Source organism: Streptopelia decaocto (genome assembly GCF_964273445.1).
Source record: "Streptopelia decaocto genome assembly, chromosome: 1".
NCBI lineage: Eukaryota > Metazoa > Chordata > Aves > Columbiformes > Columbidae > Streptopelia > Streptopelia decaocto.
In genome coordinates, this window is record NC_138663.1 from 200353636 (window position 1) to 200381288 (window position 27653).

The 27653-nt window shown below is 40.5% G+C and overlaps 2 protein-coding genes across 4 annotated transcripts; both read left to right on the top strand.

The window, feature by feature from the left end:
• Window positions 1-129: 129 nt before the first annotated feature.
• On the top strand, window positions 130-21682 carry MRE11 (MRE11 homolog, double strand break repair nuclease). Of its 3 annotated transcripts, none has more exons than XM_082076250.1 (20): window positions 130-252; window positions 632-730; window positions 1205-1337; window positions 2219-2379; window positions 2997-3084; window positions 3975-4116; window positions 5808-5922; window positions 6987-7172; window positions 8330-8501; window positions 9236-9316; window positions 9836-9962; window positions 11792-11895; window positions 12676-12849; window positions 14038-14100; window positions 14950-15166; window positions 16088-16171; window positions 18100-18152; window positions 18592-18659; window positions 19034-19112; window positions 20203-21682. In XM_082076250.1, the coding sequence occupies exons 2-20, from the start codon at window positions 711-713 to the stop codon at window positions 20251-20253; spliced, it is 2118 nt and encodes a 705-aa protein (XP_081932376.1). In that variant the 5' UTR covers window positions 130-252; window positions 632-710; the 3' UTR covers window positions 20254-21682. The 3 variants fall into 3 exon arrangements, with proteins under 3 accessions (XP_081932376.1, XP_081932375.1, XP_081932377.1); XM_082076249.1 differs by having other exon boundaries at window positions 139-516; XM_082076251.1 differs by lacking the exons at window positions 130-252; window positions 632-730 and having other exon boundaries at window positions 2238-2379.
• A 2032-nt stretch (window positions 21683-23714) lies between these two features.
• Window positions 23715-27447, top strand: GPR83 (G protein-coupled receptor 83; the record flags this gene model as incomplete). The annotated part of the gene is made up of 4 exons (XM_082076200.1): window positions 23715-24101; window positions 24727-24852; window positions 25895-26028; window positions 26823-27447. The coding sequence occupies 4 exons, from the start codon at window positions 23715-23717 to the stop codon at window positions 27445-27447; spliced, it is 1272 nt and encodes a 423-aa protein (XP_081932326.1).
• Window positions 27448-27653: the final 206 nt, after the last annotated feature.

Sequence of the window (27653 nt, forward strand, 5' to 3'; positions counted from 1 at the left end):
CGTGACGGCAGCGGGAGGCGGGCTCGGCTGAGCCAACCGTGGCGGCCCCGCGGGAGAGGCGCGGGGCGAGCGCGCGCGCTTTGAGCGGGACGGCTCTCGCGAGAGCGGCGCGCGGGCCCCCGCGCCGGGCCCCGCCCTTCTCGGCGCCATGGAGACGGCGCGCGGCGGCAGGTGGCCGCGCTGAGGGCGCGGGCCCGGGCTCTGGGGGATCGCGGCCTCCCCGCACCCTCCGTGCCGCCCCGCGCTCCCCGGGTGCAGCGGGCCGCTTGCCACCGCCCTTGTTGAACCCGGTGTCGGCCGTGTTCGTCCCGCTGCCTCCTGCCCGGCCGCGTATTGCGGTCGTTCGTGGGAAGTCGGCTGTTCCCTGTGTTCTTCCCGGTAGCTTTGCCGGGAGGGAGGCGCCGGGGGCGGCGCTGGGTTGCTGGGCGGCCGGTGTGGGAGGGCCGGCGGCGCCGGGCGGGCAGCCGTGTGTCCTGTGAATGGTTAAACCAAGCACGGGTCTCTCCTTAGCCTGAGGTTTTTTTGCAAGCGAGGATTACCACAAAAAGGCTGGGTGACATAACTGATCGCCCGGCTCCCTGTGCCCTTCTTTCTAATTCGTTTGTATTTTTGTCTGCTGGACTTCACACAGCGTCTGTGAAGATAGAAACTGACTTCCTGACTTTCCAGGCTGTGTCCAGAGCCTTTTTGTGAGGGGTCCCGGCGCGAAGATGAGCACCGTCAGCTCACAGTAAGCTCCTCTTGGCTGCAGCTCTGTGCACTTCTGTCTTTTGTATCTTTGCAATAAGTTAAGAACTCAGAACAGCATTTATGTTTTTCCTCAGGTCCTTATGATCATTGTACTTTCATATATGTGTAGACTGGCGCTGGAAAGAGAGAAACTGAATGGTTGTTCACCGAGTCTTTTTAAAGGCATAAAACATACAAAGGGTTCTTTTAGTTTCTCTTTCAATATTTCTGAGAGATGGTTGCAGCCTTTGTAGGATGGTTGGGGTAACCAAATCTTCAAACTGGTTTGGTGAAGTGCTATTTGCAATAGAAGTCATGAAAAATTTTGAGAATATTACAGGAATGATATTTTGATAGAGTTTAATAACCTCTTTTGTCTTTAACGACTTTGGACAGAACAGCTTACCTCGCTAAAATCTGTGTTGAAGGTCTAAAGTATATTGCTCTCTAACACAAATTTTCCTGTCTTGTTCAGGGATGATGAAGATACCTTTAAAATACTTATTGCTACTGATATTCATCTTGGCTATTTGGAGAAGGATCCTGTTCGTGGAAATGATACATTTGTAACTCTAAATGAAATTCTGGACCATGCTCAAAAAAAGGAGGTAAGTACCACTTTTTGGAAAGTGAAGGAGTGAGACTGTGGAAAATACATTCCAACCTGCCAGAAGCTATAAAGCTTGGGCCTGCTGCAATCCTTATTAACATCAAATTAAATGACTAAACTATTTATTGCAAACAGTTATGTTTCTGTTTTAGCAAAAGGAAGGCCTATTCCTTTGTGAGAGCATTCTTATTAAATTATGCCCCTGGTTTCATTAACGGTGTTTTCAGATTGCCTGCACCAGTTCCAGTGGTATTTAGAGACTGTTTGTCACTGCAAGAAGGGGAAAAAATTGGGAAGACTGAGGGTAATAATACAAAGTCTTCAGACAATTCAGAAAGTAGAAAAAATGCTACAAACTTTTAAAGTGTTGATTCTGGTATTAAGGATTGAATGTTTCTTAGTCAAATTATTTGTAATTTTGATGAAGATGTTTTTTTTTTCTAATGCTTTCAGAAACTGAAACTAGTACCCCCTTAAAGTAAATGTGGTGATAGATATTGATTTATTCTCTGCATGTGCTACAGCAATGAAAAGATCACGTACCTCTTCAGGCCTGTCAAAGAAAATGTTCAGGAGCCACTCTGGAAACCTTTATTAAAACACTTTTTTTTGCAGCACTATCAGTTGTTTTCTCCTGTAGATGTTGATAAATGGATCTTTTGGGGTTTGTTTTTTTTTAAGATGAATAACTTAATTAATGTTTATTTCATGAAGAAATTAAAAACTGTTTGCAACTACCAACTCATTTTACCTAGAAGTCCAGATATGAGGAGATATGTGCAAGTCCTTAGAAAAAATAATTTAAACTATTTGTTTAGAAGTCTTTCAAGGTAATACAAAATGTTGTATTAAAATAATAGAGCTTTTTGTTACATACAGGTGGACTTTGTTTTATTAGGTGGGGACCTTTTTCATGAAAACAAACCTTCCAGAAAAACAATACACTCTTGTTTGGAGTCCCTAAGAAAATACTGCATGGGTGATCGTCCTATTCAGTTTGAAATTTTGAGTGATCAGGCAGTTAATTTTCAGTACAGCAAGTAAGTATGTTTCTATAAATCATGGTGTAAGGGTGAATATATTGTGATTTTTATGATTTATATCCTCTGTGACTGGAACCTTGAAGTTTTAGGCCTGTTTGTGTGGGACAGTTTACAGGATGACTTCATGTGTCATCTTTTATAATCGAAGCCTGTCAAGGCACGCACACAATTTTTCGAGAAATTTCTGAATGTGTTGTGACATGTAATACACTTACGTAATGTATAGTTTCTATCCTGCAAGTACAATGCAAGTAAACCAATTTACATGAGTTGCTGCGGTAAAATCAGCAGAGTTCTGAGTGTGTAAACAAAGTTTGCATGGCCCAGGCTGCTGCTTTTGCATGTACCACACAACATGTTGTACAATTCTTTTCACAGGCTTGCTCTGAAAAAATAGGATCTCTTTGCTACCCTCTTCCCAGTGGGAAGAGCCATTCCAGTCCACGATTAAGAGTCTCCTTATGCTGTGCAGCTTAAGCTTGTTCACAGCCACTTAGTTCTCGCTTGTGCTGCTGCCATGATTTGTTTGTGATTATGTCGATTTGAAGAGAATATTGGGAATTGTCCACAAATTTGCAGATATAGCTTGACCTTTTTTTCCTCTTCTTGTTCAGGTTTCCATGGGTGAATTATCAAGATCGAAATCTCAACATTTCTATTCCAATTTTTAGTATTCATGGCAATCATGATGATCCCACAGGGGTAATTATTATCGTAATTGTACTATACTGTTATGTTAGAAAAATAATACTATGCAAATAGAGACTTGTATAGAAATACAGTTCTTGGAGAACAGGCTATTTTTAGTTATTCCACTCTTCATGTAGATATTTTGTGTATCTTTAGGAATTCTGCTAATTAGTGACACTAAAAAAGAGAAAGTAAAGAAGGGATCCATCTGAACTATGTTTAAATTCTTAATTTACATAGATTTCTTTCATTGAGAACAGAATAACTTTTCATGCCAAGTAATGGCAGCATCTCAGAAAGTTTCTAAACCAAATTCTATCTGTATAGACTGAAAGCTTTTTTTTTCTTAAAGAAGGGAAATTTTGATATTTGTGTATGTATAATTGACATGCATCTTCTATTTTCACGGAAGATAGTCTAATAATGATGAAATACTGGTTTAAAAATCAACAACTAAAAGTAAGGAGGAAAAGGACATTCAGAAAGCAGTGAAATGTGTGTGTTGAATTAATAATTTTGCATTTCATATCAAATAACAGTGTATGGTGGAAATGAGTGTTTTAACAGTGGTAGTTTAACTTTGGACCTACTGTGAAGCAGTTTGCTTAACCAGATAATTTTCTGTAGTAGTTTTGCATACTTGGGTTTGGTTTTGTTTTTCTGAATGATTTAATGTTTGATTTCTTGTTTGAAGCAGGACTTGTAAGGAAAAGGGATTTGCTTCTGTACCCATAATTACTTAAAAAAAAAAAAAAAGCTAATATATGTGGTGGGTTTTTTCAACTGCAGAAGTTACTTAAGGAAAGATATTCTCTCTCCCTTTTTAGACTGTTTCACTCAGACTTAAAAGACTAAATGTTCTGTTCAGGGTTTTTATATTTGTTTCTTAATATTTTCTATAGGCAGATGCACTGTGTGCATTGGATATTTTAAGCTGTGCAGGATTGTTGAATCACTTTGGACGTTCAACTTCTGTGGAGAAAATAGATATTAGTCCCATTTTATTGCGTAAGGGTAGAACAAAAATTGCTCTGTATGGTTTGGGTGAGTATTAGTCTACCAGACTGACTGGACTGTTCGTGTATTACTGAACCTCAGTAGGTCTGCATTAAGTTGGAACAAGCATATAGTGCTGCAGCAAACATGAAGGTCTAAATAATGCTAAATCAAAGTGCATCAATTCTGTAAGTGTCAGGTTTCTCCTCCTACTTTGTTGTCACTAGCTGACGGGTTTTTTCTTTGCTGTTGGTTTTTTTTTTTAATGTTATTTTAAAATAAATCTTTCAATAACTTTCTTCTTATACTTTTATTAAGTGAACACTGCTTAAGTGAGCCATAGATAGTGCCTGTGTATCGAGTCAGGGCAATCACATTCTTAAATTCTCACTGTTTTGTATTAAGCTTACTTCCTCCTTAAACACTCTCTGTTCACCTGCCATTTTCGTTATGTTTAAAACCATAAACTGAGCAGAAACCTAATGTCTGACTTGTCTGCCTGAAGTAGTTTAGAAGTAACATCTGTCACAGGTAACCTTAGTTTCTTTAAAGAGCCTTATGAAGAGTTTCATATTTTAAAGGCAGTCTCTGGTGGGTTTTCCGCTCCAGTTTGTCCCTTTCTTTTTTCTCTTCCACCTTCCTCCTATTTAAAATGGTCATGTTTGACTGCATTCTACCTAGAGAAGTTAACTATTAAGATCTTCATTTTTTACCTCTGGTTTTATATCCAGTCAGGAGTGCTTAAACACTTGCTTTCGAGTAACTTTTATAGCTATAACTTAAGTCCTAGTTGTCCATGATTTCATGTGTTTAATGAGATACTTAAAAAGCTTGCTTGATGTTCTAAGGGTTAGTGGTGAGGGTTCTAACGCTACAATATAAAAGTCTTCAAAAAGCATTTGAATTTTTAATACCCAAAATCATTACTAGGAAATGCAACAACTGTCTAAAGTACAGGTGTTTCTGCACGAAAATGTATATGAGATGTTTCTTTGAGCTTCTGCCAGGATTATATACCCTCTTGACTTTCTCTGATTCAGACATCACTTGTTCTTTTATAAAATATGTAAACTCCATATGGAATTTATTGAAATGCATCATGAACCCTGGGTATGGATGGTTTGTTAGTGTTTGTTTCCTTGATTGTTTTCCCTTGTTAAAAACATCAAGGAAATAATCAGTGACAAACACTTCAGAAGTACTGCAGGCTTTTTCCTGCCGTGTTGGAAAGCACAGACTTTGCAGAATTCGTGGTTTATTTTTTGTTCTGTAGAGAATTTCAAAGTATGTTCAAGAACTCCATCTCTACTCAGTTGTATCTGTTTGTAGACTCCACTGTACAGCAAAATATACTCCTTATTCTGTCAACAAGAAACAAAACACCTTTTCTGATATTTTAAATTCTGCCCATAGGCAGTTGTTTGGCACAGAAAAGTGGCACGAGGTCTCAAACTAGTTGTAGTTAACGAAGCTGCTTTTAGCAGTTATTTAAAGGTAGATTTCACATTAAAATGGCTTGTTTTCAGATGTCTGTCTAGTAAAATAGCGGATTTATACTTTGATCGGTTCAAATTTGTAATCACGCCTTGGACTTCTTGGGTCACGAAGATGATCATCTGATCTTGTCACAAAATTGTGTTCTTCTTCCTCTTTTTAATAGAGTTGCTAATAAAAGTGCTATAAAAAAGAGTTGGTTTACCACACAGAAATGATTTAATGCTTTGTTTTGTCTCCTCCAGGAGCTATTCCAGATGAGAGGCTGTATCGTATGTTTGTCAATAAACAAGTAACCATGCTGAGGCCAAGGGAAGATGAAGATAGTTGGTTTAACTTGTTTGTGATTCATCAAAATAGGTAACAGTATTGAATGAATTACAGTAACTTGTAAACTTATTGTGTTGTTTAATTGAACTGCCTTGAAAAGGGTAGGTGAGAAAACCAGCCGTATTAGTTGGCGCTTCTTGCGAGTATCTGGTTTCTTAAGATTTTCCCAAATGAAAACATTGTTCCACAGCTCTTCTTACAGAAGCATCATAAAGGAAGAGTTCAAATCAGTGAGTTGGGAATGTTGCGAAATAGCTTCCTAAACTCATATAGTTAAGGACAGGGAAGGGCTTGTAGTGTAAGATGCATATAGTTAAGTCTTGTCTGCTTGTTAGAGCTGAAAAAGCATTAAACTTCATATTGTGTTTTCTATCCTTGTTTAAACCATTATTTGACAAGTACTGTATCTTCACTTACGCTGCTCTGCTTTACGGTTTCTCTTGAACAGAGGAGAGGTAGCGTGTGTTCCATCTGCCTGCACACTTCTTCCAGCAGCGGTAGCAGAAACAGGCAGAGTTCTTTTCCAAATCCTTTGGTATAATTTTTCCTGAGTAAGAGCACAATCCTCATGTGCAAGTAAGGGTCAGGCAGAAGTAAACAAATATATAACAGCTCAGATAACCCTGTGTACTGGTCTCTGTACTGTAAGCTGAAGGAGCTCTTCCTCCTCCATCTCCTCTGTCTTCTGGAAAGAAATGGGGGGTGGTATGTGCCATGTCTGTTTAATTCAGTGGTTTTTGTCCCACCATTTAAAAAAATAAAATAAAAGGCCATGAGGTGCTATAAAAGCATTCAAATGGAAAAAAAACCCTGAAGTCTTGCAAGCCAAGTAAGAATAAAAGGGAGATCCAAATAAAAGGAGGGGAGCATTAAAGAATGAGCTGTGTAAGTTGCATTTTTGTTTAACCAAACACTTTAAACAATTGCATAAAGAACACATGTGATGAGTACTTGGTGTGAAATTTACGTCAGGTATTTTTCCTGGAGTTTCTGTATCACTTCAAATCACACTGATGTTTTTCTTCTCCTTCACTCCCCCCCTGCCCACCTGTGACTGTTAACATTCTAACTATTTTTTCTGTTTTCTTTAACAGGAGCAAACATGGAGCTACCAACTACATTCCAGAGCAGTTTTTAGATGACTTTATTAATCTTGTTGTGTGGGGTCATGAACATGAGTGCAAAATAGCTCCCTGCCAAAATGAACAGCAAGGTTTCTATGTTTCTCAGCCAGGAAGTTCAGTGGTGACATCTCTGTCCCCTGGAGAAGCTGTAAAGAAGTATGTGATTTTTTTTTTTTTTTTCTTTTTGCTCTTGTTTATCCCTTGCCTTATGTCTGTAATGTGTTGTGTTGAGAAAGGAAAAATTCTTCTACTAAGTATGAAAAGTTTGTTTTATAGTGTGGATTAGTTTCAGAGTATGACATAACTGGGGGTCCTGGTGGACAACAGGATGCCCATGAGCCAGCACTGTGCCCTTGTGGCCAGGAAGGCCAATGGCATCCTGGGGTGTATTAGAAGGGGGGTGGTTAGTAGATTGAGAGAGGTCCCCCTTCCCCTCTACTCTGCCCTGGTGAGACCCCATCTGGAATATTGTGTCCAGTTCTGGGCCCCTCAGTTCAGGAAGGACAGGGAACTGCTGGAGAGGGTCCAGCACAGGGCAACGAAGATGATTAAGGGAGTGGAGCACCTCCCTTATGAAGAAAGGCTGAGGGAGCTGGGGCTCTTTAGTTTGGAGAAGAGGAGACTGAGGGGTGACCTTATTAATGTTTATAAATATATAAAGGGTGAGTGCCACGAGGATGGAGCCAGGCTCTTCTCGGTGGCAAACAATGATAGGACAAGGGGTAATGGGATCAAGCTGGAACACAAGAGGTTCCACTTAAATTTGAGAAGAAAATTCTTCTCAGTGAGGGTGACAGACACTGGAACAGGCTGCCCAGGGAGGTTGTGGAGTCTCCTTCTCTGGAGACATTGAAAGCCTGCCTGGACATGTTCCTGTGCGACCTCACCTAGGCGTTCCTGCTCCAGCAGGGGGATTGGACTAGATGATCTTTTGAGGTCCCTTCCAATCCCAAACATACTGTGATATTGTGATACTGTGATAACAAACGGAGTAGATGCAATCAGTGCTTGTAATAACTTTTACCTTATTTAGGGTTAAACGTAACATTTGAAGCAAATGTAACTTTTCTAGGAGGAGTTGCACCTGATAAAGAGGATTATAAAGAACTGTGTGCATGTGCTGGTGTATGGAACAAGCACAACCAAAATATAACAGAACTGAAGTTTGGAAGGGCCAGCCCTGAAGTACAGATCCAAGAACTTCCTATAGCTTTTAAACTTTTGTCCCTGAAAAGTAAACATGAATTTAAAACATTTTTATACCATTATTTTCTTTAGTTTGTCTTTTAGTAAGTTAATTGTTGTTCTTCCAGACACATTGGTTTGCTGCATGTTAAAGGGAAAAAAATGAAAATGGAGAAGATTATGCTAGAGACAGTGCGAACTTTCTACATGGAGGATATTGTTCTAGCTGATCATCCAGATCTTTTTAATCCTGACAATCCTAAAGTAACTCAGTCGATACAAGCATTCTGCATGGAAAAGGTAACCTGTAATGCTAACAGCGTATGGACAGGGACTGTGACTGGTTTTGAGTCTGGAAGTTGAGAAATCTTATGTTTTGCCCTGTGTTAGTGTGACAGGCAATGTTTCCATAGGAGGCTTCATTCCATGACATTCACTGCAGCCTTGGCTTCCAGATACCTTGACTGGGATGACCTGTTGAAGTAGGCTGCAACTGCTTTATGGGGGTGTCCATATTATCTTTGTACAAAAGCTGTTGCCTGAGAGTGGGGCAGCGTTGGATGTGCACTTTGGAACCAGCATAGGTACATGTACCTAAACCCGGAGAGCTGGGAAGTGGCACAAAGTGTACCTAAACCCGGAGAGTGGGAAGTGGCACAAATAACTTAACAGGTTTATTAATTGCTCTCGGTTCTCAGCTCTGTATAAGTCTCTTCTTGCTTTTCCCTGTAACTAGAAATTTGGCAAAAGATAATAGCTATACAGTAAAACAGTGTGAATCATCAGTGATGTAGATATTGCTGGACTGTGCTGTATCTGAAAGATGAGCCTTTCGTTATGAATTTTTTCTCATTCATTCTTATGACTTTTGACTGGATACTGGTACATATGTGTGTTCAGGAATGAGATCACATCCTCTATTTATTTAATTTCATAGCTGCCCCCTGCAGATGATGTGTTTTAAGTTACACTTAAAGGGTTCAGGCATCTGTAAGAGAATGAAGTGGAACTGAATTTCTAATTCTGCTTCATAGGTTGAATTTATGCTGGACAATGCAGAAAGGGAACGCGTAGGAAATCCACGCCGACCAGAGAAGCCTCTCATAAGATTACGAGTAAGAAATTTTTCAGTTTGGATTGCTTTGCTTTGGAAGGTTACTGTGAAAATTTTCAAAGCAAACTCGTGCGTTTTGTATAAAGACAATATATACAATTTCTTACTGTATACAGGTGAATATAAATTGCCTTCATGCAATGATTCTATTTGCCTGTGGTACAGCTAGTCACTGCTGGTCTGAATAAGGGGATCAAAAGTGGCTCTTTACAGAGAAGTTTTGCTTAAGCCATGTTATCCTATGTTTGTTCCTAACCTTATTTATGGAAGCTTTCCTGAAGACTAGTAAATGAAACAAATTAGGAACAAGTTGTTAATCTGGGCTGTTATTAGCTATTCTGCTATTATTACATATTAGCTATTCTTATTAATTAACTATTCTGCATAGTTTGGCAAAGCATTAATTTTAGGTTGACTTGGTTTTTACTTTAATTTTTCCTTTGAAGAATAATAAAAGTGATTTGTGTGGCTTCTCTATTTCTGCTCGTTTCATATTAAAATTTTTCCTTTCCTCTCTTAGGTTGATTATACAGGTGGCTTTGAACCATTCAGTGTCCATCGTTTTAGCCAGAAGTACATGGATAGGGTAGCTAACCCAAAAGACATCATACACTTTTTCAGGCATCGTGAACAAAAAGAGAAAAATGGTAAGGAATGCAAGGAATCATTGGCTTGCCTTGCTTTTCATTTTTCTTCCTTTTATTTTATTACCCAGAGCTTGCAAAGCTTGGTATCTACCATTGCATGTGTTATAGGAGAAGTAAAGATGCATGGTCTCATTTAAGTGTAAATATTGCACAAGTATTTCTGGCTTCATCTAAAATTCTAATATTCAGCACAGCATCTTCTGACAGTTATTCATAAACTCAAACCTTATTGAGTTACTTATAGTAATGTATAGAGCCCTGTACCACACTGAGTTACTCCATGATTCTATGATAATTACCATGAAAGGCATTAAATGTCTCACTCCTGAGACTTCTCAGAAAGAGATGGTTGGTTTGGGGCACTTTGCAGGAAAAGAGGCGGGTGTTGTGTTTTTTCCCTTTTTTTAAATCTTGTTGCTGTAGTATTTAATTTGTTTATACCTAAAATACTAATGGAGGGGATGGGCTTGAGAGATGTTTGTATATTAAAAAAAGAAAAAAGGTCTCAATGTACAACAGCATCTTTTTTGCTCTAATTAATCATGTGGATGGGGTGCTCTTGGCATTTGAGTCTGTTCCAGGTATGTCTCTATTTAAGCATTTGTGCAAAACAAATAATAGCTATTACTATTGCAGCATTTCTCACTGTGCGTAGAGTTTTTAACAAATTAATAGATGTTGCCTAAATACTGGATTTGAAATAGTCGCTAATGAAGATACAGCTTGCACAAGAACATACTGTACTAAGTATCTGTTAATATTTCACATTAGTATGTTTTAAGTACTCCAATTTTTACTCCAGTTTTTGCTTACACTGTTATTTTTCTAAAGTTCAAAGCATCATGTTTCATGAATAAAAACTGCTTTTAGTGAGTTTTTTTAATTATGCCCTATTGATTGTGGTTTATTTTGCCTTATTTTTTAATAGTTGCAGAATCTCATTAACATTTTCAGAATACAAGACAGCTACCACATCTGTCGCCATGTTTCATAAATACATTTTAATTTTCCTACTTAACGTGCATCTCAGCTTCAGGAAGGGAACGTGAAAAGAATACAGTGATTCTTTGTGTTACGTTATTAGTTATCCTTTAATACAAGGGAGGTAGCTAATAAAGCAGTCCAAATTTTCAGTGTATGTGCACATGATGCTGTGGTTCAATACAGGTGATGTTCATGAGTTCACAAGTTGTTATTGTTTCTTTTGTCATAGCTGCTTATAGAAGGCTGACAGAGCAATGTTGTGTGCTTGCATGTGGCAAATGTCTAGAAGTAGTCGGTAGTCATCATATAGTGCTTTGCATCATATATGGTAACCTCAGCTGATTATCTATGTCATTCTGTTGTTGGTACCTTGCTGCCCAAGAATGGGGGGCAGCCTCAGTGAGCTGTGAACATTTTCTACTAAGAGTCAGTGTGCTTTGCAGGAAAATTTCTTTTCTAGAAACAAAGTACTTATAAAAAAAAGTTACTTGTAAAAGTAGTTACTTATAATAAAATCAAATATTTTATTTTCTTCCATTTGTTGTCTTCCAGAGTTCTATTATAATAACCTTCAGGATGTAGTGTTCAATTTTTTAATTCTGGACATTGGTAGTTAGAAGAACACTTTGCTAGAGGTGGCGTTGTCTTGTGCAATTATTGTGGCTGTTATATTTGCCAATGTTTTCAGATAATAGAGTCTACAGTTAGAACAAAAAACATTCACGTATAAAAGGGACCACAATTTTTAAGAGGCTTATGTTAATCTTTTTTCCTTTTGGTCTCAGTGGGGTGATAATAAAAACTGCAAATGTGGGTGACGTTGCCACTGTGCTTTTCTATTCTAGACAGTGATCTTAATTTTGGAAAACTGGTTGGCAGACCAGTTTCTGAGGGAATGACGCTGAGGGTGGAAGACCTTGTAAAGCAGTATTTTCAGACAGCGGAGAAGGTACCTTTCTACCTTTTATGTTTTTTGTTTTTTTAATGATATATCATCTTTTAATCTTTTTTTTTGTTTGGTTATTTTTTTGTACATATTGTTTTCTTAATGGAACTAGTGTGCCCTGAAAAGACTCTGACATTCACTAAGAAGTCAGTTTATTTCCTCTATAGCTGTACGTGAATTTCTGTGAGAAGTATATGTCTTAGGTTCACAGATAACGGTTGTATGTAGGTTGTATAAGGTATGTGAACACATGCTGGCTTGAGAACATTATGGTAGCTCTTCATGTGAACTTGCAGTGTCTGCCCAGTGCTAAATGATGTGTCATGTTCTTAGAGGAGAGAGGTGTGAGGCAGCACCCTCCGAGTGTAATTTAGTATCTGTAATAATTCAGGGCCTGTTTTTAATAGCATTTTTATGTCTGCAAGTTGATCTTGACTTTACTTTGAAAAAGGGAGAGGAACTAGGCAAGAATACAGTTCACCTTCTCTCAGAAATACATTTCAGAAAAATTATTTAAGATATAACTAAGTAGTTTCTTTACTGTTTATGAAACTTTTTTCTTTGAGTCTGAAAAATATTTTGTTACTAGGTGTAACATGCTAGTAACAAAAGCGTTGTAAGTGTATTGTGACAAGTAACATTTGCTTATTGCTGTGCTTTTCTCTGAGTGAAATCTTCAGTGCTTTTTACTGGTTTTGGAACCAATTTAATATAATATCTATCTGAAACAACTTTCTTTGGTGGCAAATGCTTCTTAACAAAATGTTTTCCCCAATTATAAAGAAAGTACAGCTTTCTCTTCTAACTGAAAGAGGAATGGGACAAGCAGTGCAGGAGTTTGTGGACAAAGAGGAAAAAGATGCCATAGAAGAGCTGGTGAAATTTCAACTAGAAAAAACCCAGAGGTTTCTTAAGGAGCGTCGCACTGATGCAGAGGAAGAAAAAATAGATGAGGAGGTAATATTCTGTTAATGTTATTAATTTCTTACGAGAGGTCAAGACAGATAGTAGAAAAAAGAGCTCTCAAACCTGGTTTAATAGAATTGCGTGTGCGCAGAGCATGTGCAACACTCTCCTCTAGTCGTTTTCTGGAATTAGTAAATATGGTGATGATGTTTCAGATACATTGTTTAAAAGCTTGTATTGAAAATGGGGTTTAGGTGTGCTTATACTGATCCTTGCTTTATTTTCACATGCATGCATAGCAAAAATCTGTCACTCTAATATATGTAGAACTATATATATCTGCTGCGAGAAAGATGGTAGATATAATATCTTCTTAGCTTTTTCATATTGGCTTAGGGAAGGGTACAACAACATGGCAGGCTCAAAGGAAACTTATCCATCAGGTGCTTAACTGACTTCTAACTGCTTGCAGCTCAGGTTCTCCCAGACAAAACAGGTTTATGTGTATCTAGTAATCCTTAATAGACTTCTCTGTCAACGTGTTGAGCTTCCACTTGAGTCCCTGCATTCAATTGTAGTATTCAAGCATTTTAAGACAAGTTGTACTGCAGTTTAACTGTTAAAAGAATAATTTGGTGGAGGGAGGAAGGTTGCATCTGCCTGCTTTCTTGATGGTTGCTTTAATTCATGAGGGTTTGAAAGAAACCATAAACAATCAGTGCCTGTAGGTTTTCTGTGCCACTGTCTTTTGGACCCTTTCTTGCTCTCTCACCCATCATGTCTTTTTCCATACCTGACAAGTTGAGCTGTCTTAGTTGTACATGTATTGCAATGTTTGTCTCCTCAACATCATTTTCTTCTGTCTTCATCTCTACCTCTTCTTCATCTCTTTCTGCTTCTTCATCTCTACCCTACCTTTTTCCAGTTACTAATATTCTGCTGTCCCTTATTGTCAAATTATGTATGCTCTCCTTCTCCTGAACATAGTGTCTCCTACTTTTCATCATGTCCCAAGCTTTTTTCTCCCCAATGATGTAGATCTAGTTATTCATAGAATGTGAGATTCTTAAGCTGTAGGACAGCATGAAAAGGCTCTAAACAAATTGTTCAGTTATTCTTGCACACTTCTCCTCTTACATGAGCTTGATTTCAGAATTCAGTGATCAAGACTTCTCATTTACTGTGTTTTGATTATTGTATGAAGTAAACTGTTATTTTGATGGGAACTCTTTTATTCAGGTGCGCAAATTTAGGGAGAGTAGAAAAAAGAATACTGAAGAAGAGGATGAGGAAGTTCTGCAGGTAACTTTTTTGAATTTTGAACACAGGCTGAAGAATGGAATGGTGACTTCTGCATGTGTATGAAGTCACTTAGCAATACTTCAGCATTGTCCTTGCCAAAAAGTCCCTGTCTGCCTAGGGAAGATGAGTAAGTCTTTTTGAAATCTTCCTTGGTATAATATGTACCTAAGCTACTGCTCAATTTGGCTTTTGAGATCTCTTTTCTTGTGCAAATTTGGGAACCTGGGTGCTCAGTTGTTCTCGCTGAAGTCTAGACAGACCAGACACGTTCCCCTCAGAGGTCTGTCATCTGAAACTATTTGTGATCCCACCACCAGTGGGTGTGTGGATGGCTGTATTGAGTGATGTAACTGAAACAAGTTGGTGTTATAGGTGAACCTTTAGGTACTATTGTCCTCATCAGCAATCTCAGACCTTAGAGTCTCAGATCTCCCCGAGATTCATATCTAGATTACGTATGTCTTTCCAAAGAGAATTGCCAACCACTGACAGCATTGGTGCTCCTTTGTCTTTGCAGTCTATGTGAGGCTAGAATGACATTTTGAGGAAAAAGGACACCTAGGGTGAGGTTCAGTTCTCCTAATCTGAGGTGTCTTCCTGTGGACTAGTTGTCCTAAGCACCCACTGTCATCAATGAAGATCAAGTCAACGGATCCCAGAAGGTCCTTCCCTGAGCAGCTGCACACAGCTGACATAGGCTGACCTGAACTGAACTGTTCATCCAACTCTGCTGTCAATGTATTATATTAAATAGCTCCATTTTGTTACCAGAGCTTAGCTAACGACTTTATGTATACACATCTAAATTAAACAGACTAAATACTGTCCCTGCTTACTGTTCCATTTCAGGCAATGACCAGGGCTAGAGCACACAGATCTGAGGATGCAATTCTTGTCGCAGCCTCCAGTGATGAAGAACTCATGGATACAGGGATGAAAAGCACTGGTGATTCAGATGATGGCTTTCCTGCAACACTGAGACGAGGAAGGGGTCGGGCAAGAGGTAGGGCAAGAGGTGCAAGAGGACAAAATTCGACAGTAAGAGGTTCATCTCAAAGGGGAAGAGGTAAGAAAAGCTTCACATTCTTTGTATTGCACTTTCTGACCTTTTTCTTTAAAAAACTATTCTCTTCTGATGCTTCCATCAGGTGGAAATATGCTTAAGGACTCCTACTGGAAAAATTCTTCACAAATATTTTTGGTATATTACATGCAGTTGACCGTCTTACAATGCTTAAGTTGTGACTTTTTCACAGGGTGATCAAAAGAAAAATACCTTGCTTCCCAGCTATGGAAACATAATAGACTCTTAAAAGATGCATTATTGGGAAGGTCTGTGCAATGAAGTGCATGGGTAAACCTTTATTACTGCTACAGATAATGGATCTGGTCAGGACAGAGAGGAGGTGCGGATTGTCTCTGTCCTAATGCCATTTATAAGAGACTTCATTGCCTCTAGTGACTGAGAAAACGGGGAGTGTTTCCTAAGCAAAATGAATTAAATAACTCCTTGGCTATGTGTGATTGTGCACTTTACAGTTATAGCCATATTTCCATTAACTATAAATATATATAAGTAAAAAAAAAAAATTAAAGATGGGATCTTGCAGTAATGTGCTCCTTTGAATTGTCTCAGTAATATGCCTGAAGGTCTAAGAGCACGATGAATTGAACCACAGGCAGTCATCCTAGAACTGGTTTGGTTAGTGCATTTAAACTAGTTCTCTGAGCCTGTTCTCCCATGCTGCTGTGATTCCGTCAGAACAGGGGTGGGTGATGAGAGGCTGGGGTGGCGGGGCTGTGGACACTTGGCCCAGAGCAGTTCTTCTGCATGTAAGGAGGGCTCTGATTCAAGGGAGAACGTGAAGGAGTAAAGAGGAGTGTATGTTTTTAAGTGACTTCCCACTCAGTAATGATAGACTAAAGGGGAAAAAAACCACAAAAAAACTCACTGAACAGACTTGCATGTTGTTTATTATCCCTACAGGAAGCGCTATCCAGGAGTCAGCTACTAGAAGCCGAACCTACAAGCCTGTATCTGTGCCTGCCAAGAATATGTCTATCATGGATGGTAAGCTGTTAGAGAACAGACTGCCTTAGCTTTTGTTGAACTATTTGATTTACTGCTTTTTGTAGAACCTGTTTAGAAACTCCTTATATAGAATTCACTTAGCATAAATAAGTTTACTTAGCATAACTTTTGCAAGCTCTGAATCACAGAATAGTTGGGGTTGGAGGGGACCTCTGGAGATCATCTAGTCCAACCCACCTGCTAAAGCAGGTTCACCAGAGCAGATCACACAGGGATGTGTCCAGGTGGGTTTGAATGTCTCCAGAGAAGGAGACTCCACAGCCTCTCTGGGCAGCCTGTTCCAGGCCTCTGGCATCCTCAAAGTAAAGAAGTTTTTCCTCATATTCAGATGGAACCTCCTGTGCTTCAGTCTGTGCCCATTGCGCCCATCCTATTATTGGGCATCACTGAAAAGAGTCTGGTCCATCCTCTTGACATCAACATTTGAAACTTTCTCCTTTGTAAAGTGAAAAAGACCTCAGAGTCTTCAAACTATAGAATATAAGGACAACTGTGTCTCTGGAGAGAAGTGAAGGAACAGAGCGGCGTCTAACAGAAGAGGAGAAACAGAAGAATGTTTTGACTATTGCCAAGAATTTATTTTCTCCAGCTGTAGGTGAAAAATAGCAACCGAAGGGCAGAGCCTTAATTGACAGCCTGCCTGACAAAAATGAAGAGATCCAATGAAGAATGGGGAGCCCCCATGCTCTGATTTTGCAGTTGGCCCTGAGTGATGGGCAGGGGCTGGGGACTTGAATTGTCCAAGTTTTTCTCTGCTGGGGTTCCGTCTTCAGGAGACACCAGCTCAAGCTGCTCTACACTGTACCTTGTGAATATATTATTTATTTTAGAAGAATTTCTAGAATCCATGCCTGAGTCTGTGCTACAGGAAACCTAGGGAAAAGGAACTTCTCTAACACAGGCCTTTAATCTGTCCATTATTCTGATCTGCTGTCTCAAATTGTCATGAAGGTGTTTGCTTAATTATGAAGTGCCTTCATTGCCTTTATTTCTGTTACTCCAATTCAGCTGCGAGAGAATCTTTTGATTCTGATGAAACAGAATAACTGACACTGACAAGATAGAGAATGGAGGAGGGGTAAAAAGAATAGTGATATCCTGGTATCATGGGGTAAAATAAAATGTGTCAGGAACTTCTGACTGGAACTGGAAATAGAGAATAAGTGACTGTATGCAGTTCCTTAAGGAATAAGCATAGGAGGAATGTGACTTAATAGCATCTATTTTATGCAGTGTATTCCTTAGTGAATAAAAAGTTTAAACTTGACTGATGTTTACCAGTTAATAAGCTTTAGTGCAAATCCATTTAGTCTTACTTTGTACTAGAGTTTTAGAGATCCCAGCTTTACCAGGAAAGAGAAATCTGTGATTTAAGCCACATATATGAGAGTAACTATTCCTTGCTACAGAGATGGCCTCTGAGGAACGGGTATTAGAGAAAAAATACTGCTCACAAACCTGTACATGAATCACACACAAAATACCCAAAGTTAGAATGAGTTGTAAATTAATCAGCAAACTACCTAAATTTTAAATTGCTCAGCAAATGACTTAAAATACTGCAGAGAAATCAACTTTAGCAGATGTGTTAATGTCTAAACTAAGTGTTAGACATACAGGAATATCAATTATAGTCATATTTTTCCTCTTAACTGAAGTTTCTGAAGGTATTTCAGCCAGATTGGGGAGCACTGGCTCCTGCACAGAGGCTTAGATCCCTGGGTTGTCAGACTCTAGCAAAGGCTTAATTTATGTTTGGGGGGGGGTTCACTTGTTTGTTTTTGTTTTTTCAGAGTATTTTGCAGAGGAAATGCATGCTAAGCAGGTCTTAAATAAAAGGATGATATAACGTTGTTTGCATTTTACCATGTGAGCACTTTAAAAATATTACATTTGTTTTATTCCAGCCTTTGCGTCTTTGAAACCAGAGGCCTCCTTGAATTCGTCTAGATTATCTGAGGTAAGAAGCATCTTGCATGAGTGAAGTTGTGCTGCATTTTGCTGTCTTCTGATGTGAAAAATAAATATATGGTCAAAACATTAACTTAAACCAGCAGGTGTTCCCATGCTGTTAGTTTCAGCAGTAAGTTTCTGCATGCTTATTTGTAGACCTTTTGTACCCTTTTTTGATATGGGCTCTGTCTGAGAAAAACAAAGAGCGTAATCAAAGGGTGTATATACATGAGTATTTTTGGGGGGTTTCTGCAAAATCAAAGATCTGAAGAGTGAAACTTGTGCTGTATTTGCACATTGTACAGTTCTAGCCTGGAGCCCTGTCAAGTGTATATTAAGTAAGTATATAGTTGAGGGAAAAAAAGGTGCTGTGTTATAGTACTGTTATGCACTATATCTCTGTAAGAATAAATTCTGTCAAAAAGCTTGATATATCATTTTTTCAGGATATTATAGATGACGACTCTGATCTAGAAGACATTTCTATTGTTCCTTCTTCCAAAGTAAATCAAAGGTCGGTATGTTTACTTCATTTATGCTATTTTAACTGCCTTATTTCTGATTTGGAATCAGCAGAGCCCAGGGAGCTGATCCACTGCCCGAAACAAACAGATTCTTAATAAAGTCATAATGCTATTTACAGAATTTATATAAATTTTTACCTATTGATATGGATGATCTTTCTATAACAATAAAATGATCTACTGATTGAAATAAGGTAGGTCAGGGTTTTAGAATTAATGTTAATTTGAAAATTTGAATTATTCTGCTACTGTTATTTGTACTCAATCGGTATTGGTGGTCCTAAGTTGAAGTGGAAGTTACTGGAGTGTCTGGTAATTAAAAACACACTGATGCCTTTTTTTTTTCCTCTTTGTATATTTCAAGGTTGTCAACTCCGTCTTCACTTAGTAAAAGAGGTTCACAAAGCCAAACATCTAGAGGGGTTGATTTTGAGTCAGATGAGGTATGGTATATGGTGGTCTTTTTTTCTTTTATTTTGTGTAAATTTCTATAGCTTACTGGTTTGTAGTTGTTTGAATAAAGCATTTCAGAGGAAAATTGATTTTTTTTTTTTTTTTCCACTAACAGGGCTAGATTATTGCAATCAGCTTTAATTAAACTACATGCATAATCATAAATAATAACGATAAAGGAGACCTCAGGAAAAGACTTAGTTCTTTTTCACTTCAATTCTTAATCAGTTAATTTCATTCCTGAAATGTGCAGAATAGGTAATTTTGTCTGGGAAAGAAAGTAATTGTAGCCTCTTTTAGTACCTGGCTATGTCCTTTTATTTATTCATGTGTTTTATTCTTGTAAAAAGTTTTATTGTTGCAAATTATGTAAATACACTTAAACTAAAACACTGTCTTTACGTTTAAGATGTGTGTTCTTGCAGTATGTATTTGAACTGCTGGGAAGTGGCTTCTTCCGTAATTAAACAAGTAGAACTTTACTCGCAGTTTTGCACTGCATAGAATACACACTATACTGCCCAGCGCTGTGCGGCTTGTTTTCAGACTAGCAGGTGGTCACGTATGGTCAGGGTCACAGCCTCAACACGGTCACGTGTTGGACACTTCAGAGGAAATGTTGCATTCTTGTCCTTTCTTTCCACTCTGGTATCTCCTTGTACCTGAAATACAAACCCATGTTTGCTTGAACGTGCAAAAAGAAACAATATTTTTGATTCATACAAATCTCAGTACATTATGATGTGTGATATGTACATGGACATAACGTCGTTGAGGTAGGTGCTGCTCGTAATTATAATGTTTTTCTGTGTCACACCTGAAATAGAAATTGTTCCTCATTTCAAAGTAGCTATTCTGATCATATTGACGTAAACTCAGTTTCTATTTGCTGCACGTTCTTAATCTGGACTTTTAAGTGAATGGATAATCTCTTTCATACCATAACCAACAAAAGCAGGCCTGTCAGAAAACACAGAATAATGTAACCAGGCTTTCTATTTTAATCTAAAGGTGACTTGACCTTTTCTGACTCAGAATGCGTGCAAGTTCTGGTAATACCTACCTGTTTACAAATTGCAGGATGAATTTGATCCATTCAAAAGCACTGCAACATCAAGAAGATATAAGTGATTCCTGGCTCACTGTACACGAGAGAAACTTGAAGTTAATGAAGAACATGGAAAGCAGTTTGCAAGGCGTTCTCTGTATAACATTTCTCTGTAAATTATGGCTTCTTTTTTTTTTTTTTCAGTGGCACTAAATTGGTCTAATTTGTGCGTTGGTTGCTTGATACATTAGACAAGAGTGTCTAAGATTCTGAAGTACTGCCTGAAACTGCACGTTCTTTTTAAAACTTCCAAAAGCCTGTTTTCTTTCTGGGGTGATAATGTAAATAACAGTCATATCTTTTCTAGAAAATTCTATTTCTTGGGGCTTGAATTCTGCAGTAAAATTGTAGTAGTATGGAGATATGGATACAAACATGGACTTGGTCAGCAGAACAAAACTTGGACTTCTTTGCAATTTCCTATGGATACAGTTGAAAACTCTGAAGAGTGATAGTTTGACCCAAAAATTTGGTTTTTAATATTGAAGCTGGAAAATGTTCTGATACTTTCAACTCTCCTAGCAGAACTAAACCCACTATTGCACTGTTATCAAATGTCGTAGTACCTTGTAACAAATTCTGCTCTGTAATTCAAGAGGTGCCAAAGACTTCAGATGGAGTTGAGTTGTCAGTTTTACCCTGTCAATAAGATGTGAGGGCAAGAACCTTGTGGTTTCACCAGGAATGCTGCTTGAAGAATAAAGCACTTGAGCCAGTCATGGGCAGGATGTTGCTTTTACCTTTTTCTTAGCTGACATTTTTCAGGATTTTATTTCCACAGTCTACTGCCTCAGTAACCCTCCTAAAATGTCATCACTATGTTCCAAATGTTCTCCAAATGAAGCTTTTAAGATACAGCGTTGCATTCGCAGTGCGGGAACCACTTCTGTTAAAGGAGCCAAGACCTAGACCTGCTTCTCATTCTCTCTTTTCACCTCTGTACACCCCACTCCCCAAAACGTGCTGTTCCAAAGCGATAGCCAGTAGAGCTAATCAAGGAAAAGGCCAAAGAATGCATCAACCAACACCCCAGCAAGTCAGAGAAACACTAAATACGTTGAGTAACCGCAGCCTTGCTTTTGTATTTTTAATTTCTCCTTCAAAGAGATGGGATTTGGCAGTTGTGTTTCTCTTGTTCTCACTGAACGTGACTGTTGTTACTTTGCCTTCATACATACTGTAATAAGGAACCCAAATGAGCCTTGAGCTTCCTGAAGACTTCCATAAAAATGATAAAGACCTGCAAATCTCTAGCGTAGACCTTAGTAGCAACTTATGAAGCAGCCTGATTGCTTAAACTATTGGCAAATAACTTATTAGTCTGTCTCTTCCCTTTTATTCAGGGCTGACAAAACTATATTACCTATGCAATTAAAAAGCTGCTGTAAATAGCCTTCAAGATGAGGGTCTAGATTTTTTTTTTTTTTAAATAAACTATTTCTGTTAAGTAAACGTCAGTTGTATGGACTACATTGAATCTGAGAGATTGAAGTTTTTAAAACATGTTTCTGCTTTCTGTTGCTGTTCACGTGTGCTGGCTGTGGCTGGGTGGAGGCTGCAATGGCCCCATGATGTCCAGTGGGCTGGGGGTGAGCAAGAATGGGGAGGGGACAGGGCCAGGCCAGCTGCCCCCAACTGATCACGGAGATGCTCCGCACCATGAGATGTGCTCAGCAGTACATGCTGAGGGAGAGGAGGAGGAGGCACCCCATTTGTTGTTAAGGCACTTGTCTTGCAAAGCAACCACTACACATGCTGCGGTGTCTGGATGTCACCTGCTGATGGGACATAGAGAAGAAATCTTTTTATGCTTTGCTTTCATGCACGACCTTTGCTGTTTTCCATTAAACTGCCTTTATATAAATCCATGAGCTTTTCATCTAATTTTCTCCTCCTGTCCTGCTAAGGATGGGGAGTGAGTGGTTTGGTGGGCTCTTGGCAGCCCCAGAAGGTCAACCCACCACACCAAATTAAACCTGTTTGGTTATAAAGCCTTAATTTATCCAGTTTATTGTTTCACTAAGGTCTTAAGGGGACTCTTAAAGTTGCAGGCAACTCCTAGGCAAAGTATATCATAGAATCACAGAATGTCCTGAGCTGGAAGGGACCCACGAGCATCATCGAATCCAACTCCTGTCCCTGCACAGGACAACCCCACAGTTCACACCATGTGTCAGAGAACATTGTCCAGTCTCTTCTTGAACACTGTCAGGCTTGGGGCCGTGACACCTCCCTGGGGAGCCTGTTCCAGTGTCCAGCACCCTCTGGGGGAAGAACCTTTTCCTAATGTCCAACCTAAACCTCCCCTGGCACATCTTCCTGCCATTCTCTCGGGTTCTGTCATTGGTCACCAGAGCTCAGCACCTGCCCCTCCTCCTCCCCTTGTGAGGAAGCTGTTGCCGCCATGAGGTCTCCTCTCAGTCTCCTCCAGGCTGAACAAACCAAGTGACTTCAGCCGCTCCTCATACGGCTTCACCTCCAAACCCTTCACCAACTTCACAACCTCTTCTGGACACTCTCCTGTGTCCTTATATCCTGTTTATCCTGTGGTGCCCAGCCCTGCACACAGTGCTCCAGGTGAGGCCGCTCCAGTGCAGAGCAGAGCGGGACAATCACTTCTCTGTCCCCACTGGCAATGCTGTGCTGGGTCCAGCATGCGACTCCCTGTTGCTGTGTATACTGGACTCACTGGTCTGGGACATCCTTTGCTGTCCTCTGTCCCTTATAATCACCTCTTTGCAACTACCTCTGTATTCCTACCAATGCCAGAAAGCACAGTTTCGCATCAAACTTCTTATTCCCTTGGCCAAAAGGAAATCCCTGCCAAGGGAAAGCTTAAGTATTTGTGTCCCTGAGGGAAAAAAGTATTTGGAAAAATTACCATAAGTACATAAAATCACTTGTTTTTCACAATGTTTTATCCCCTTGTTCCATGCTAGTTAGTAAGGGTCATGCTGTGAAATCAATAGGCTGAAACTTGCCTGACAGACCTTTAAAACTGAGCTTAAACTTGAACTGTATCCTGGAAGAGAGCAGAGCTGCCACACACACTGCTGGTTTATAAACAGCACAGAATTTGTATGAGCTGGGCTGCAGATAGAGAAGAAGGATGCTGACAACTGGAGAGACTGATTTGCATTTCTCACAGCCGTACTTATCTTGGAGTAGCACCTGGGGGAGCATGACTGCGTGGAAAAGCAGCACGTCAGAGCAGAAATAATGTCATGCAGCCCAATGGCTGCAGAAGATCCCGGTTCGGAGCTTGTTTGGGGGTATAAAACCGGCTGAAGGAGCAAAAGTAGCAGCAAGACAGCCAGGAGAGCAGCGGCTGCGGGAGACAGGAGCATCCCCTGCTCCTGCTTGCGTGCCATGTTTGCAGCAAGGGGGGGACGGCTCTCCCGGCACACGGCGTAAGCTCCGCTCCGCTATTTGCAATAGCGAATGAACTATTGCCAAACTGGAGGAGCAGAGCAGCATTTTGGAGATGTTGCCCTGTTTTGTCTGGCTCTCCCTCCCTCACTTGGTTAACGCCTTTGCGACCCCAGGAAAGTTGCCACTCAACGGGAGCCCGGAGGAATCTTTTGTAATCCCGAACATCTCGGGTTTCTTCTCCTGGGATAACGACAGCCTGGCTGACTGGCAGAGCTTTGTGGGCAGGAGCCGGTATGGAGCGGAGTCGCAGAGCATCACGGTGAAAGCCCTGCTGGTCACGGCGTACTCCTTCATCATCATCTTCTCCCTCTTCGGCAATGTCCTGGTCTGTCACGTTGTCATCAAGACCAAGCGCATGCACTCCGCCACCAGCTTGTTCATCGTGAACCTGGCTGTAGCCGATATCATGATCACGCTCCTCAACACACCTTTTACACTGGTAAGATCGGGGCAGAGATGACATAAAGGCTTCACGGTTACTTCGGTGGCCTTTATTCTTTATGCTACTATAGGCAGTGCATGGATGTCTGAATTACAGTGACTGGAGTTATCTTTGGAAAACTCCATGTCTTTTTCTTCTCTAATTGCTCTTATGTAGTAGAAGATCTGAAATTATCCATTTGTTAAAAGTGGCCCTGATAGTACTTGAACAATAATAACCTCCCAGCAATTACTTAGTACTTTGTAGTATCTGGTCTTTTTTTTTCCTTCCCTTCTTTGAAGTATTTACAAGGAAACACTACAAACCTCTTGAAAAAAAAGAAAGATTAATGCTCAGCATCATTTCACAAACTGTGTTGAAAAGCTGTAGTTTGCTTTGAAGAAATATAAGGTGTATAGGTCAGCCTATCCTGTAAGGAGGGCTTAAAAAGGAAAAGCAAATGTACTGACTCAATAGTTAGACTACAGAAGGACGCACTGTGAATAAACCAGAACAAACACCTTTGGTACTGCCCCGCTGTGTTGTCCTGGAGGTTACTGCTGTGCCACAGAGGCGCCTCAGGTATCTGTAAGCATGTGGATGTGCATGTGGGTGCATAAAACTAACGGTATTCTGGTTTTAGGCTCGTTTTGTGAACAGTACCTGGATATTCGGGAAGGGGATGTGCCATGTCAGTAGGTTTGCGCAGTACTGCTCCCTCCACGTCTCTGCCTTGACCCTCACAGCCATCGCCGTGGACAGGCACCAGGTGAGAGCTCCCCGAGCAGACAGACGGAAAGCTGGGGAGGGCATAACTAAAGTGAGCAAGGATGGTCCTATGTCCGTTCCTTTTCAGCTCCCAGATCAATGTAAGGTGCACAAGTAGCTGGCAGGGTAGGGGAGCACTTCTTGCTGTCAGATGGAAATAATGTTTTCAAGCCCACAGCAAAGTGGGAGATGGGAGATGTCCATTGCCTTGTGATCACTTCAAGCTGGGGAGCAGGAGCTTTTCTGCAGTAGATAAGCCAGTAGCTCTCAATAAAGGAAGAAATCCAAGATCCTGACAGGAATTCATGTGGGCACATCCCCTCTGGGGTGGTTTGTCCAGCACCATGGATGCAGGGACATCCCAGTTGTCTTCTGCAGCTCTGTCTCCCTTTGCTCTGGGATGTCTCACCCCTTGTTGCACCGAATACTGTGGAGCTGACTGTACCATGCTGGTGTTTGCCACCAGCAGAGCTGGGGCTTGCTCTTGGTAATGGGCTCAAAACTGGGGACTGGGGACAGTCAGGCACTCTCAGTGTGGAGTCACCCAAAACCCACACAAAGCAGACCGGGACAGTTGATATTTTCTGCTAGAAAGCGTCTAAGTTTCCAGAAAATGCACAGGCTGTCTGGAGCCTCCCCAGGGAGGTCTGGTTAAATCACAAACCTGGGGCTCTTTGGGTTACTGATACTGAAGAATCTGAGATGATTTTTCTCCCTTTTTTTTTTTTTTTTTTTGAGATAAAGTAAATTGAACCTGAAAATGAACATCTGCAAGACCCACTGGAACCCAGTTCTCCCCACATAGATGTAAATACTGAAATAAGAGGGTAGGACTGGGTTCTGACTTCACCCATTTCCATGGGGGAATAATTCAGATTTTCATGTAGAGCTTACAGTCAATGGGAGCTGGGTGAAGCCAGTACTGTTTGCATGCTGCATTTCCACATTAAGTAGTAGATTTAAGGCTGGAAGATTATATGAAAGCAATTATATAATTATTTCCTGAAATAGCATAAGTCTGAATATTGGTTTATTTTGCACAGGTTATAATGCACCCTCTGAAACCTCACATATCTACTACAAAAGGTGTTATCTACATCTCTGTAATCTGGATCATGGCAACATGTTTTTCCCTACCACATGCTATCTACCAAAAGCTCTTTACTTTTGAGTACAGGTAAGGACGTGCTTTGCTCTCCTCTGCAGCCTCCTTGGAGGCCAAACTCAGTGGTCATAATTTGGCATCTGCTACTGCAAGCCTTGAGCTTATGTTGAGGTCAGTCTAATATGAATGTCACCTATTTTTTGTCAGATTCCTTTTGCAATGGCTGATATTCTCCTTGCTTTTATATTTCATTATCTTATCTTTGTTCTGTCACAATAATCACATGAAATAGGCTAAGAAGTTAGGGGATCTGGCCAGGACCCTCTCTCTGTATACACTGGCATTTTATACAATGTACCAATCTGACCTGTTTGGGCAGACCAGAAATGGGGAAAAAACTAAAACCTAACAGGGTTTAATCTCCTCTTTAGCCCTGAGAGAGTGAAAAAAACCTGCCTCAGCTGCTTGTTCCATAAAATGCTGTCATGAGCCTTGATATTTGGAAAGTGCTTTAATGAGGGAAATGTCCTTAATATGTGCAGAGACTGTGTTTCTGTTTGCCAAAGGACAGAGAATAAAAACCTACTTCTGTGCAGCTGGAAAGATTGTAATTGGTGAAATTCATAAAGTTATCATAAGGTCATGAATACCCATGAGAAGTGATCACCACATTGCTCGCAGGCTGCTCCATGGCTCAAATCCTTGGGCATCAGAGCTCCGCTGTGATGAATGTGCATAAACCAAGGGTCTGCCCCCAGGTTTTGTGGCAGGAGCCCTCTCGCTCCTACCCCCCAATTTCTGATGTATTTCTCACACGTTGCCCATTAGAACTCAGTCTCACGCGTGCCTGGTATCTCCACTTGCAGTGAGGAGGTCACCCGATGCCTGTGCCTGCCAGATTTCCCTGAGCCTTCTGACCTCTTTTGGAAGTACCTCGACTTAACCACCTTCATTTTGCTCTATGTTCTGCCCCTTCTGATCATCTCTGCTGCCTACATGACAGTGGCCAAGAAACTCTGGCTGCGCAATGTCATTGGGGATGTCACCGCTGAACAGTACTTTGCCCTTCGCAAAAAGAATAAGAAGACCATAAAGATGCTGATGCTTGTTGTCATCCTCTTCGCAGTCTGCTGGTTCCCCTTAAATTGTTACGTTGTCCTCCTCTCCAGCCAGACCATCCACACCAACAATGCCCTGTACTTTGCCTTTCACTGGTTTGCTATGAGCAGCACCTGCTACAACCCCTTCATCTACTGCTGGCTCAATGACAGCTTCCGATCAGAACTGAAGGCTTTGCTCAACATCTGCAGGAAACCTCCCAGACCCGCAGAACGGAGGCTTCCCTCCACAGTCCCATCCTACCGACTGGCTTGGCCAGAAAACAGCAACTTCAAGAGGCTGCAGGTCTCCCATGTCCTTCCCTCAGCCTCCAACATCCAGGCGGGAAAGACGGACATCTCTGCAGTTGAGCCAATAGTAGCTGTGAGCTAAACACTGGCCCAGGGAAATCTTAGATTTGGCCAGAGCTAAAATGGTGGGAAGGTGTGGAGCTCTGTCCTGCTTAAGGACTGTGCAACCACACATGATAAAACCAAGAAGGATGTTCTGCAGGAGGTGACATGAAAAGGCTGCATCTTTGATGCTGGCTGATGACAACGGCTTGGAGCCCTGAAGGGGAGAAAGCCAACTCTTCCCGG